At 39.4% G+C, this 14,723-nt stretch overlaps 1 protein-coding gene across 2 annotated transcripts in view; it reads right to left on the bottom strand.

Moving 5' to 3' along the window:
- The window catches only part of LOC117297526 (nuclear factor 1 X-type-like), a 39,361-nt gene that overhangs the window by 15,484 nt on the left and 9,154 nt on the right, over positions 1-14,723 (bottom strand). For both annotated transcript variants that reach the window (XR_004519895.1, XM_033780612.1), the window contains exons 3-7: positions 12,516-12,587; positions 5,825-5,911; positions 4,892-5,176; positions 4,293-4,493; positions 322-491 (exon numbers count right to left, since the gene is read on the bottom strand). Coding sequence is in view for 1 of the 2 variants with exons in the window: in XM_033780612.1 (XP_033636503.1) it covers positions 322-491; positions 4,293-4,493; positions 4,892-5,176; positions 5,825-5,911; positions 12,516-12,587 (815 nt within the window). In the remaining variant the exon portion in view is untranslated. The remainder of the gene's footprint in view (positions 1-321; positions 492-4,292; positions 4,494-4,891; positions 5,177-5,824; positions 5,912-12,515; positions 12,588-14,723) is intronic.

Here is a 14,723-nt window from a genome sequence, read left to right as displayed (position 1 = left end):
ACTGGCGGCTAGATGACTGTTCAACTAAGGGTTTTGCTAAGGATGAACTATACTTCAACCCATGATGATGAGGAAATCTAGCCATGCATAGACGTGGCCACAAATGTGGAGATGGCCTGACATTCTCTGAAGTGGAGGAAGTTTCAGGCCGTGTCCAAAACGGCGACTTCGGCTACAGCTACGGTTAGATCAGTGCGTATGTTGAAGAATAGCCAGACTTGCTCGACCTAGCCGTAGCTGTAGCCAAAGTCGGCGTTTCAGAAATGGCCTTAGTCTGTACGCCGAATTTTTAAACTCTGAGGGATCTGTCTAAATACTTACCACTTGCTGCTGGTAAGAGTCTTGGTGACACACAAGCTGAACGAAGTCTGAAAGAGGGGTGGACATGGTGGAGTCAATGTGCTGGGGGTGTAACCTCAGCTGGTTGGTGTAGTATGGAGCTTGGGTGTTTGAGGGGTAAGTGAAAGACGCCATCGTGCCTTGAATTTGACCTATATCAAAGAGAAGTAAAGAGAGTGTTCATTAGTGGTGAGGGATTTCAAGGCACTGGACACTATTGGTAATTGTCAAAGACCAGTCTTCTCACTTGGTGTATCTAAACATATGCATAAAATAACAAACCTGTGAAAATGTTAGCGTAATCGGTCGTCGATGTTGCGAGATGAAAGAAAAAACACCCTTGTCACACGAAGTTGTGCTTTCAGATGTTTGATTTCGAATTCTTGGAAAATTACTTCTTTCTCGAAAACTACGTCACTTCAGAGGAAGCCGTTTCTCACAATGTTTTATACCCTCAACCTCTCCCCATTACTCGTCACCCAGTAAGGTTTTATGCTTATAATTATTTTGAGTGATTACCAATAGTGTCCACTGCCTTTAACCACCAGCACTTGAACTCAATGCTCTAAACCACTTGGCCATGACACCCTACTTAACAATAGACACTTCCACTGAAATGAAATCTGCAAACATTAAATTTACCAGAATTCTTATCGACAAATGAACAGTGGAATTTTCCGCTCTATAGCCCTCCGTTTACATTAACCAAGGACTGTTTTCATAGTGATGAAGATAACCACAAAAAGAAAGGTTTCCTTGTTATTTCATTCACACTTTTTCGCTCGACCCTGCCAAGAAAATATTTCTACTTCCCCCTTACAAGAAATCCGGACACCTTTAAAAAAGAAAGCCTACAGATTGTCAGATCCTTGTCTCAGATCCTATTCGAGGCCATCTACAATTTTTATCAAGGGCAACAAGGGAAAAGAACAGCTGGTACGGACGTCACAAAAGTAATTCCTTGTTCCTGAATGCTTCAAACTTTAAATGCAGCAAACCATTTTCTGATCATTCAGTTTTTTAAGCACCACAAAATGAAACTAATTGCCACTTGAATGGTACATGTAGGGCGTTTAGATTAAATGTAACAGTATGAAAACTTGAGAGGAGTGTGTTTTCCAAAAAGTTTTAAAACTTGGGGGGGGGGGGCTGCCTTCAAAAAAAAAAAAAAGTGCAAAGACCTCAACGGAAACTTTCTATAGGTTCTTAATTATTAAATAAATTTGACACTTTCAAAGTTACATAAAGAAAGTCCCAAAGGATATATTTCTCAAACTAAGTGATAGATAAAGTTGCTACAAATTCAGCGTTTAAATATCAGCTATTTTGTAAAGGTTTATGAAACAAGCTTGTTGTAAACTGTATTTCTCTTTAAAGTTTTAAAAAAGTTTGGCAATAATCGTGAAGTAAAAATTGGATAAGATTCAACATAGAAGCTCACTGAGGAATAGAAATATCATCAGTGCCAATCCTCCAGAGAAATGCTTCCGTTTAAAATGCTGACCACTGTCTCACTTGTGACCCGTAATTCGAAAGGATAGAGGGTTTTTCTTCACCATCTCGAACTAGGTATTGCACATGTGCAATAACTTGTCAAAATTGTACTTTGTAAATTGTCTAAAAGATACATATTTCTTAAAGTAATCGTAAGAATTTTAATACTATTTACATATCGCCTACTTCCATGTTGTACAGTTGTTTTGTTATTTTTGTTGTTGTCTTTATTTTATTCTGATGCGTGATCAAGGGTCAGGCCTGGAATTACATGCAAGCCACGGCCTCCAATGCCCCTGGTCTTGGCCTTGGTGCCCCTTCAAAAGTTTCCCATGATAGACTTTAAGATTTAAGTGCTCTTTGCAACATGGCCTTACCCTTTCAAAGAAAAAATTTAATGGCCCCCCTTTACACTAGACTGTAGCAATCAAAAAAAGACTTAAAGGAACACGTCGAGTTGGTCTTTGAAAAGCGTTTGTAACCGTTTGTTATAAAATGCATATGGTTAGAAAGATGTTTAAAAAGTAGAATACAATTATCCACACGTTTGGCTCGGCAAATGGCCGACCGGGTTTGTCGACAAGGTAAAAGGAAAACTCCGAATTTCGAGTGATACTTGTGTGGATCATTATATTCTACTTCTAAAATATCTTTCTAATCATATGCATTTTATAACAAACGGTTACAAACGCTATTCAAAGACCAACTCGACCGATCCAAGGCAACGTGTTCCTTTAAGGGATCATATGTGCACAGAATTTCTGAACCAACACAAACAGGTTTCCCATAAGAGTAGGCACAGCACCATAGAGTTATATATAAGAACTAGAGGGCGCACTGGCCTATATAATATACGCGCCCCGTATGCGCGCAGGCGGCCATTTTCTAAGTTGAACAAACAGGCATTGCTTTAGCGTGTGTTTGTGCGGCCATTTTGTAAAATGACAAAACAGCATCGCGTCAGCGTTCAATAAACACAAACTCCAATGTCTCCTTGCGGTCCCGTCGCGTTTGTGCAAGAAGCATCACCAGTGCGCCCTCTAGTTCTTATACACAACTCTATGCACACCACTTAGTTCCTCCATGGTTTTACTTGGACTTCACCATCTACCGTTCTTAGTTGTTTTGGTTTACTTTCATTATGGAATGGGAGGACATTTGTTCTTCTAAAAAAAAAACTTTTAAAAACCCAGATGTTTTTTAACCCTTTAAAAAGCCTTCCAAATATCCTCAACCAGGAATGAGGATGTAGAAACTTCATAAGGTCATAAAGACAGCCTGAAGTGTAGCACTTCCTGTTTGGGGTAAACTTAAGGGTGTAATTCTTTACCCTAAGAGAGAATTTTGGCCTTGGACTCCCAACAGCTGGCACATCGATCCATCCCACTACAACTTAAATATATTTTTTTCAAAGATCCGTGATTTTTGTAACAGTTCCTCATTCCTTGTTCCTTGTTGTACAGGGACAGGGAAAAGGACTTTGTGAAACTGCCCTGGCAAAGAAAAACAATTATTGAACTCCCCTCCCGACAAATAATAATTCTCCAGGTCCCTCGGAATTTATTTTTGACAGCTTCGGAAGTTGATGCAAGGAGGATACAGTCAAGCCTGGCACGTTTTAATTAGTTGGTCAGAATAAAGTTTTGACTCTACACGTTTATGAGTTTTTTGTTCAACTTCATTGAACATACAGGAATGTGATAGGCCATTGAAAAAAAAATGAACTGTGAGCACAACCATGAAAGCTTGCTAGCCATGAATCAGACCCAGGAGCCAATTTCATAAAGCTGTTTTTTTAAGCAGAAAAAACTGCTTAGCGAATTTGTTTTTGAGTAAGGAACCAGTGGCACCAATTGAATTTGAATGAATTTTTTGCCAGTTAGCAGTTTCTTCTAAGCAAGTTTTAGTATGCGCTTAGTAATTTTTGGTGCGTACGATTTTTATGAAATTAGGCCTAAGGTCGATTTCACAAAGCATTACAATTCATTGCAATGCAAGTTGTCAGTTTTACCACAGTGATTTTTATAGTGACATCACACTCCACTTGTAACTATGATTGATTTGCAGTTAAGATCGTAGCTCTAGTGTGAAACTGGCCCCAGGTTTGGCTTACACACTCACCGAGCGTGGAAAGTGATATTTTATTTATCAACAACATCCCAATACATATGGATATTTAAAACAAAAAGGTGATGAAAGTGGAAATCCTACCCTTATTCCAATTTTATTTATTAACAAAAGGGCAAAACATAGACAGGGCTGTATGCTTCATTTTTGAAAGGGCAAGGGCACCAAGGCATTTTCTCTTTGGCAGAGGGCACCCTATGAGAAAAATTGTAAATTTCTACTGGAGCATTTCAAGGGCACCAAGGCAATGACAAGGGGCAACAGAGGCCCTTCAGGAAGTATCAAGCCGGCATAGGGCTATTAAAAAAAGGTGAAGAAAGTTGAAATCCTACCCTTGTATTCGACCGTCTGCGGCAACCCTTGGCTCATGGAGCAAGAGGAGAGCCCTCCCTCCCCTTCAATCTTTGGTTCAACTTTGAGGACTCTTGGCCTCGTTCCTGGTGACGATTGTGTGGTGAAGCTGCTAGCCGCTTCTGAAATCTTTGGCTTGTGAACGGCGTGCGACATGCTGGATGGGACAACTGGACTTGTACCTGGTAAAATAGAAAAATGATTTTCCTCTATTTTCATGGCTTGATTGAAGATTGGCATCTTAGCTAGATTGAGCAATAACCTTTCTGGGCCAAATTTCATAGGGCTGCTTAAGCAGAAATATTGGTTGACAACTGTCTGCTGAGCAGAAATGAGCAGGATACCAGTCGCAAAATGTACATGTGACATAGTAGTTTGGCTGGTAACCTTGTTCAGGTAAGCATAGTTTTGTTATGTTTAACTACTTTATTTGCTTTTAAAAGCAGCTCTATAAAATTGGATCCAGGTGTTTTCTACGCAACTTTTTAAATGCATCAAAAACAATTCCAAAAAATTTGATCTACAAAAGGCATCAAAACCCTTTAAAAACAGACTTCGTCTTCACTAAATTGCTACATACCAGGATCAATGTCGCTATGCCAACTGCCAGACTGGCTGCTCAACGACGCCGGCGATCGCCCGTAGAAATGAAGATTCTCTGTATCTTCACCCACACTGTCACCGTCATCATCTGCGGACGACATGGTGCTAGAATTACGCTTGATTCTCTTCGTGATTGGATGGTTCGGCTGGATGTGTCTGCGCGTTGCGAGAGGCTGTGTGACATCGGTGGCGTAGTGGTAGTATGTTGGACTCTCAAGCTCGTTGAGAGACAGGGTGCTAGACGACCCATCAGAAATTGACCCTGAAAACACGGGAAGAAAAGTTTGCTCGTTTCACTCAAAACTTTCCTGATGTTATCGCTACAAATGCCTTAACCTTTGGAATCTGCTGAATTTAAAGGAATTGATTTTAAAACTTGAAGGTGAAATCTTCAGAAAAGAGCATTTTTATTCAACAAAAAATTGCAGAAAGAAATTTGCTAAAGTAAATGTAGAAGCGTAATTCACAGAAAATAAGGTGACCATCTTGTAATAATAATAATAATAATAATAATAATAAAAATCATGACCATCTTGTAAATTCACTATTGATTTGTATTGTGCGTCATTCATTTTTCTCACAGAAGGTTAGCATGCCATTTTGTGTTTTTATGGTTATAGGCCTATATCAGCACTATGAAACAAAAACTTGCCCATAGGCCATTAACCGGCTCTATGAAATTGGGCCCATGCTGTTAAGCAGAAACAAATTTCTTTTGCTAGCAAAATATGGGTCAAGCACCAGCCACAACAATGCAAACCTAATGTAATTTTGGCTGGTAACCCGATTCCGCTAAACAATACTTTAGTGAGTTTTTTTGCCAACAGGCTTTAAGAAATTAGTCTCTGGAGATTTTGATCTTCTTGACTCAGAAGACTCTTCATATTTTCCTGACTCAGAAGACTCTTACCTTGAGTAATTCTTCTTAACTCATTGGCTGTGAAGACACCACTCGTTGAAAAACTGTTTGGCTCTTCAGGGGCCGTCACTATTGTTACTAGGAGAAATATTTTAATTAAAATAAATTAAACAAAATAAAAGAAGTTTAATTGGAATCCACGGATACTGAAGTACTTACTCTCCCAAATAAGATCTTAAAGGAACACATTGCCTTGCATCGGTCGAGTTGGTCTTTGAAAAGCGTTTGTTACCGTTTGTTATAAAATGCATGGTCAGAAAGATGTTTTAAAAGTAGAATACAATGATCCACACACATTTGCCTCGAAATTGCGTGGTTTTTACTTTGCAAACTAACACGGTCTGCCATTTATGATAGCCGACCGTGTTTGTCGACGAGGTAAAAGGAAAACCACGCAATTTCGAGTGATACTCGGATCATGATATTCTGTTTTAAAAATATCTTTCTAATCATGTGCATTTGATAACAAACGGTAACAAACGCTTTTCAAAGACCAACTCGACCGATCCAAGGCGACGTGTTCCTTTAAGTTAACTTTCATCAAGCCCATCCTATGGTTTAGTAACAATAACAAATAACATTTGTACTTCAATTGTAGAATTTTAACTTAAAATATATGTAAAGGCCAAGACCAGGGGGCATTAGAGGCCATCGCCTCCTCGTAATTCCAAGCCTGTGAATGTTGCTCCGATTGTCAAATCCCAAACTCCAATAATGTAAACCATGCATGACTCAGTCTTTAACAGGACAGTCTTAGGATGGTTTCCAAGAAACCTAACCTAAGTCATAAACATCGAGTTCATTGACCCTTGCTACCAATCTCCCTTTCTAGAAAAAAAATAAAAATTCATCAGTAAAACTGAAACTTCAATTTCCTGTAAATAAAGCTATCAAAAATTATGGTGCAGAACCCCAAATTCATCAAAACTAAGTTCAAGTGTAAACACATTATAATAAGGCATATTTCATCTCTGATAGGGCAAGGCCAAGATTTTGCATAAGGCACTTCCATTGGAAAATCTTGAAGTCAATTGGAAACTTTTGAAGAGGCACCAAGGCCAAGACCACGGGCAACCATGGCCTCCAAGCCCTGCGTGTACAATTCCATGCCTGCGTTTAAAACAAAACACGACTCCTCACAAAAGAGCTGCAAGGTCTCATACACTGTTAGTACATCAACAGGCGGTCATTGTATTATTAGATGACATTAACCAAAATGTGGAGAGATCAAACCTATATAAATCTTTAAAATGAATCAAAAAAACCTTGTTTCTGTTACTAAAAAAATCTTTTCATTTACAAATGTTTTAAATTTCTCCTAAAGATATCACTTCATGTTTTTTTTTCTCTTTTCTTATAACAATACGCGCACACGAGTACACACGCACGCATTGTTCCAAGTCCCAATGAATTGGCTTTGTTGTCTTATACATTTTACATGCTACAATAAATGCAAGAACCACCGAACGCTAGCGGGTAGCTTTCACAACAAAGTAATAGAATGATAACGTAAGCCCTCTGTTGGCGAAAACTGCAAAATAATATTACAAATGTACCACAACAGTCCTAAAGGTATCATATAGCTGGGCACAGAAGCATTAACAGCGACTAATAACAATTGTAAGTTACATTGAAATCAGTTTTGTAAAACCCCTTTAATTCATTCACCAGAATCCTCCCAGGGGAGCAAGTTTATTATGATGGCTTTGTAAGGTGTGTGTGGGGGAAGGGGGGGGGGTGTGAGGTTGGTGGGGCCTAACCTCATAAACAATGTTTTCTGGGAACTTTCACTTTCAATTTTGATTTCTATCAACACCAGCTTGTGGTGGTTGCATCTTCACAATGGAGAATTCAACAGAGCCATTGTTTCTGACCTCAGGTCCTGTTACTATGGTGACGTACATACAGTAGCGCTAACAATGTACAGCTGTGGCAAACAGTGTACACCTGGAAGGTGTAAATTGGTTGTAAAATACAATTACATTGTTTCTGGCATGTTTTCTCAAACTAGGACTTCAGTTCTAAGTAGAAATTATTTCGCGGAAAAATGGTTTTGGTATGACTTCATAACCATGACCAGTATGCTTTCGGACAAACACTTTAAAACAATTATTTTTTCTGTATACAATGTAATTTATTTTGTGCAGGCAAAAGGTCAATGCAGCCACAATTATTAATTATATAATATTTGTATCATTGGCAAGGGTCTGGTTGTACACATCTCAAGATGACAGTTTTTATATTTTTATATAACTTTGACAGCCCCTACCCATCATAATCATTGCGTAAAAATCTAAAGATTTAAAATATTTTTATAAAATTTACACAAAATTATTTTTATCCTTGACAGGGGTCTGGTTACAAACCCCCAAAATGACAGTTTTTATAAAATTTAAACCTTGACAGCCCCTGGCCAACTTGTCATCATTTGTGCATAATTTAAAGTCACCTGGAAGTGGTATTTTGTCAAAATAAAGCTTTTGTCACTAAAATATGTGTTTTGATGAGTGGAATATGAATCAAAAATTAACTAAGGTTTAAACAATTAGTTTCCGTGTTATATACAAATTTGAAAATAAGCCCGACCCGAGAGGGCGCTGTTCGTGACGTCAATCGAGGCGCGATGAATCGCATGCAGTGACAACACAAGATAGTGACGCTTGGCGCAAGCTAAAACATGCCCTCAAAGTTGAAACAATACCTGATGTTTTTCACGTTAGGCAAATGCTCCTTTAGGTTCGGTACGTCTTTCAGGTACCTTCTTCGACTTCCCCACTAGCTGGACAAATTTATGGGATGGCGTCATGTTTTAGAAAAGAACTTTTCTCTTCATGTCAAAATGTGTAGTGTATTCCGGATTCTCAGAGCACGACGGCTCGAAGCGACTGCTGTACAGCGCTGGAAAAGACTTGCAAACTGACCCAAACTGACCCTGCATCCAGCAGCAATACACCTGGTCGACATTGCCGGAAAAATGCAAGAAAAAAACTTTTTTGAAACGTACAAACTCACGACTAGGACTTGAATGTACTTGCACGTACGTGTGTTTGATGTTCGATCGAGGCAAAGCCTGCCTCGATTGACGTCAAAATAGGCGGAGTCACCCCCACACAACTTTATTTATTGTTTTAAACATTTAAATCGTGAAGAACAATTACTCAAAAAATTATTTTATTGTTCAGAAACATGTACTCTAATGTTTGAAGAAGAAAAAAATTATATTTCCAGGTGACTTTAAGATTTAAAATTTAAAAAAAAATTACTGTTACACATTTTTATAATCTTTTGACAAATTCATTGGGAAATGTCTAATCAGAATCCCCCTCTGATGGCCCCAATTGTTTACAAATGAGCATGATACTCCGAAGAGAGGTGACTCACTACACAGGAAATGTAAATTCCTCTCACCATGCTAGTTAAGGATGTACAACAATTACTCCCCAAAACCACCAAGAAGAAGAAAAAAAATGTAGTAATAAAAAAAAACTAACCCCTAGGAGCCCTGCCTTGAAGCAAAACCACAATTAAGTCCCTTGGGTTCTAGTGAGATCCTGAAGTCACTGTGTTCCTTCCACACACCATGGATAGCTGAAACAGCTCAAGGTTAAACTGTTTGCAACTTTTAAAGGGAAGAAATAAGTTTTGGTAATCACTTTTAAAACTAATGGACTACAAACTTTTGGTTAGAAGCCTACATCAACTTTTGGGGGATTAATTTTCCTGGGTGGACATAATTAAATATTCTGCAATTATTTCAAAACTTGAGTGTGTTGTCTAACATGCAACTTGGTCCCTGCTAAAAAAAAATTTAAAAAGAGGAAACTGCCAGATCAAAATTTGCAGGTTGCTAACATAACACATGATGTAATCTCTTTTAAAGGCAGTGGACACTATTGGTAATTACTCAAAATAATTATTAGCATAAAACCTTACTTGGTAACGAGTAATTGGGAGATGTTGATAGCATAAAACATTGTGAGAAGCGGCTCCCTCTGAAGTAATGTAGGTTTTTAAGAGGTAATTTCTTACTAAAAAATTTAGAGAGAGAGAGGAAATTTTCCACAAATTTGATTTCGAGACCTCAGAATTAGAGCTTTGAGGTCCGGAAATCAGGCATCTGAAAGCACACAACGTCGTGTGACAAGGGTGTTTTTTCTTCTACTCGCAACTTCGTCGACCAGTTGAGTTTAAATTATCACAGATTTGTTATTTTGTGCATAAAATTATGTTGAGATACACCAAGTAAGAAGACTGGTATTTGACAAAGTGTCCAGTATCTTCAAGGTCTGGTTACATCATTTTGTCAACTCTTTGGTACTTTTTCTCAGAAAGCACTGAATAGGACCATAGAGTCCTTCCTTACTTTATGATAGGACAAGCTTGGTACACACTGTGTGCTGTGTACAGGCTTTACAAAGGGTTAGCCTACAACTACGTGTAATAAATCAATGCTGTTTAATACATAGGAGCATCTGGTCCTTGCTCTATGCACTGATTGCTCTCCAATAGGATGAATGAATGAAACTGAAGGGGTACAATGCAAAAAGTTGTAGTTTTGCATACAATCATCCATTGAAGGTCACTTGATTCAATCTTGACAGCTCATTCTTGAAAGGGCAAGGTCAAGAAAGATATTAGAACATTTCAAGGGGCACATCAAGCAAATGAATAGGAGGGGGCATCATGACAATGGCCAGGGCAAAGACCAGAGGCATAAAAGCAATTACAGGTCACAAGGCAGGGACCAAGGACATCAAGGCAATGACATCAGAGGGGTGTATGCAGTGACCATGGGACGGCATGACAATGACATGGGGCATCAATACAATGACCAGGGTCGTCAAGGCCAATATTGACCAGGGGCATGGAGACCAGTGACATCAAGACATTGTCCACGGGCATCCAGGCATTGATCAATGATATCAATGAATCAGGGGCATGGTAAATATTAGACGCAAACGCTAATCAAGGGAAATGATAAAAGGGCATCAAACCAATGACCAGAGGGGTCAATTTCACAATTCCTAACTTAGTACTAGTCCTAGCAGAAAAACAAACCTGAGGCTAGTCCTAAGTTAGGACAAGTAACTTGAGATAAGACTGTTCTTTACTTTTTGTGAAATCCACCCCAGGGCCATCTAGGCAGGGGCATCAAGGCAATGACCAGGGGCATGGAGGGAATGACCAGGGGCATGGAGGCAATGACCAGGGGCATGGAGGCAATGACCAGGGGCATGGAGGCAATGACCAGGAGCATGGAGGCAATGACCAGGGGCATGGAGGCAATGACCAGGGGCATGGAGGCAATGACCAGGAGCATGGAGGCAATGACCAGGGGCATGGAGGCAATGACCAGGGGCATGGAGGCAATGACCAGGGGCATGGAGGCAATGACCAGGGGCAGGGGAGGCAATGACCAGGGGCATGGAGGCAATGACCAGGGGCATGGAGGCAATGACCAGGGGCATAGAGGCAATGACCAGGGGCATGGAGGCAATGACCAGGGGCATGGAGGCAATGACCAGGGGCATGGAGGCAATGACCAGGGGCATAGAGGCAATGACCAGGGGCATGGAGGCAATGACCAGGGGCATGGAGACAATGACCAGCCAGAAGGCATCGAGGTTAATTTATTTGTGCCCTACAAAGTTAAACAAACTGATGGCAATTAACAAATCTGGAATGAAAATACAAACTCCAGTAAAAAAAATCTTTCTTTTCCAGATGTAAAACAAAATAATCAACTTTTTATCTGCTGGTGTAATCACAAAAACAATACCGTCTTTAATCTGTGATTGGCTAAATAAATAAATAAATAAAAAAAAATAAAAAAATGGAGAGTGAATGACACATGCAAGGCCACGTCAAACCCTAACCCATGCCCCCAGAGACCAACTCAGCATAGGTAATCTCCACTTCCACTTCTCAGAAAACTGGAAATTAGGCCATCCAATTCCTTCTTGTTTGGATTAAGGAAGTCAGGATGAGAATGGTAAAAAACCACTGCTGAGTGGGGAACCACAATTTGACATTGAGCTGTCACAAGGCTTCTTGCCTAAACAGATCTTGAGGGGGAAACTGAGCAGGGGGGGGGGGGGTTCAAAGTTTTCATGCAGAGGGTAACATTGAAGTCTTGGTTTTTTTTTCGTCATTTTTTTTTACCCGTACACCAATTCAAACATGTTCACGCATAAATTACAATAAAGTCTTGGTTTTGTTTATCATTTGGTTTTAACCTGACACCGAATGTGTTTTTAAAGCACTGTATTCTCAGTACTTCCACGACTTCTGTGGAAAAAAATCCACAGGTAAATCACTCGGGTGGTATTCGAACCAACAACCTTTGAACTGGTGGAGCGGATGTCTTACCACCAGACAATAAATGTAGCCCGGTGGCTAAAAGCAGGGGTTTTTTTTCACAGCGGACCACTTTTGGGGAAAATGGCTCTCTCAACAGTATGTTTGGCGCACTCTATTTTAAATTGACAAATTTTTTTTTTAAATTTGTGTTAATCAAACAGAGACAATTTTGTGACTATTTTAGCGCAGTTTTTCTCTTTCAGGGATAATCAATTCATACACTAAGCTTCATACCTGGGATTTTTTTTTTTTTTTTTTTTGGTCAGAAAAAATGTTGTCTTTTTTTGTGCATTTTTTCTATAGGGATTATTCATACACTTACATGGGTTGTGCCAATCTGGCTCACTGCCGCTTTTGACTGACATGCTGTCTCCTGAATCACTCAGTGCTCGTTCTGCAAAAGGAGGAGGGAAAGATGGGTTATCATTTGATTACTTTTGATAAAAACAGAAAGCGTTAAACACACAAAATCACTAGACCATATATAGTTGTCGTTTGTGCTTGGCAGAAATGTATCAACAAGTAAATATAATTTTTCTCACAATTTGGCCAATGATTTCAAAACTGACTAACCACAAAAAAATATGCTTAGCAATATTTTTGACTGCTGGTACATGTATATCAAGGTTTTTTTATGGGACAAACATACCAAGGGCCCATTTTCTTCAGTTTTTTAGCTTAGAAATGTAAACTAATAAAACAGTATGCTTTCCAGAAACTTTAAGTTGCCAGCTACAGACAATGTCAAACCATCTTAGACTATATCCTGCATATTTTTACTTGGCAGAAGAGTTGTCAGAGCCACTTTTTTAGTTTTTGTTGCTATGGACATGCATCAAAACTTGTTCACACGACGATGACGATCAAGCCAGAGCCATGTATTTGGGCCCAGGCTGAATGAAGTATTAGGCCTAACCTGCATGGATACACAACGCCCATGGCAATGTACTCAATACCGTAGGCCTACACACTGGATAAGATTTCACGAACAGGGTAGTTGAGAAGGGAGATCCCCAAGTAATCAAAAACGCTGTGTACAGTTTCCTGTTGGTGGATACCAATCTATACATTCCATATCAGGAATCCTCCACATGCTGAAGCCATGACCATTTTTTCCAATTACTTACATGTAGGGGAGGGGGTTGGCATTTGGAATTATCAATGTTTAGGGCCTACAAACTTTGATCCTTTTTGGATAAAAACCGCACTGAAGAACAGAATAGTGTCTCTAACAACGGAGATATTTTAGATTAATGCTTTCATGATTACCCATTTTCCAGGAGTGTGATAGGCTTTACAAAAAACAAATATGAATGTGACCGCAAATTGTGAAAGCTAAACATTATTTTAAAAATATATCAAACAGAAACCGATTTCCGGTTAAAAATGGAAAAGTCACATCCCTGATATTCTCAGGGACTCAGTCTTGGAGGTCCGCTACTTTCATACAGTATTGTTGACCGAAGACAATGGAAAGCACAACTGGGTTTTTTTCTCCTTAGAAATTTTGAGAGGGCAAGGCAACTTTAATTTGCAGAAGGGCACTTCTCTCGCGGAAAATCGTAATGGCTAATGGATTCTTTTTGAAGGGGCACCAAAGCCAAGACCAGGGCAGCGAAGGCTATCTGTTGCATACATGTAATTCCAGGCCTGGTTTGATCAACTTGACAACGCTCTGTACTAGGGGGCCTATTGCAAGTAAGTTAAACCTTACAGAAACCATACTGTAGGCCTAATGCACAATACACTGTACGCACTTAAAGGCAGTGGACACTATTTGTAATTACTCAAAGTAATTATTCACACAAAAACTGACTTGGTAACAAGCAATGGAGAGCTGTTGATAGTACAAAATATTTTGAGAAACTGCTCCCTCTGAAGTAATGTAGTTTTCAAGAAAGAAGTAATTTTCCACAATTTGATTTCGAGACCTCAGATTTAGAATTCGAGGTCCCGAAATCAAGCATCTGAAAGCACACAACCTCGTGTGACAAGGGTGTTTTTTTCTTTCATTATTATCTTACAACTTTGACAACAAATTTAGTTCAAATTTTCACATGTTTGTTATTTTGTGCATATGTTGAGATACACATACACCAAGTGAGATGACTGGTCTTTTACAACTACCCAGTGTCTTTAAAGTCACAAACACACATCCTAGACTTGTGGACAAGTCGTTAAATCGGCCCCACGCGCTGAGATAGTGCTCCCCCGCCAACATTGTCTCGCGCGAACTCACTGCTCTCGCGCGAACTGATGGCTCCCCGATTTCGACTCCTCATTAACGACTTGTACAAGTTGTCAGCGGTACGTATTCATGTATTCAAGTATGAACGCGGTATACCTTCACTGTTGCCGCGGAGACAATCGTGCAGACGAGTTCATTTTTATAAGAGGGTAGTAATAGTTTCTAATATTGTAAAGCTTGAACCGGAGGGCATCCGTGAATCTTTTTTATTTTGATTTAACTGCTTTATTAGTTGAAAAGAGCCTAACTTTACAAAGTCATCTTCAAATGCATTACTATTTA

The sequence above is a fragment of the Asterias rubens genome, chromosome 12 (assembly GCF_902459465.1).
Source record: "Asterias rubens chromosome 12, eAstRub1.3, whole genome shotgun sequence".
Classification (NCBI taxonomy): Eukaryota; Metazoa; Echinodermata; class Asteroidea; order Forcipulatida; family Asteriidae; genus Asterias; species Asterias rubens.
This window is presented reverse-complemented; position numbering and strand designations above follow the sequence as displayed.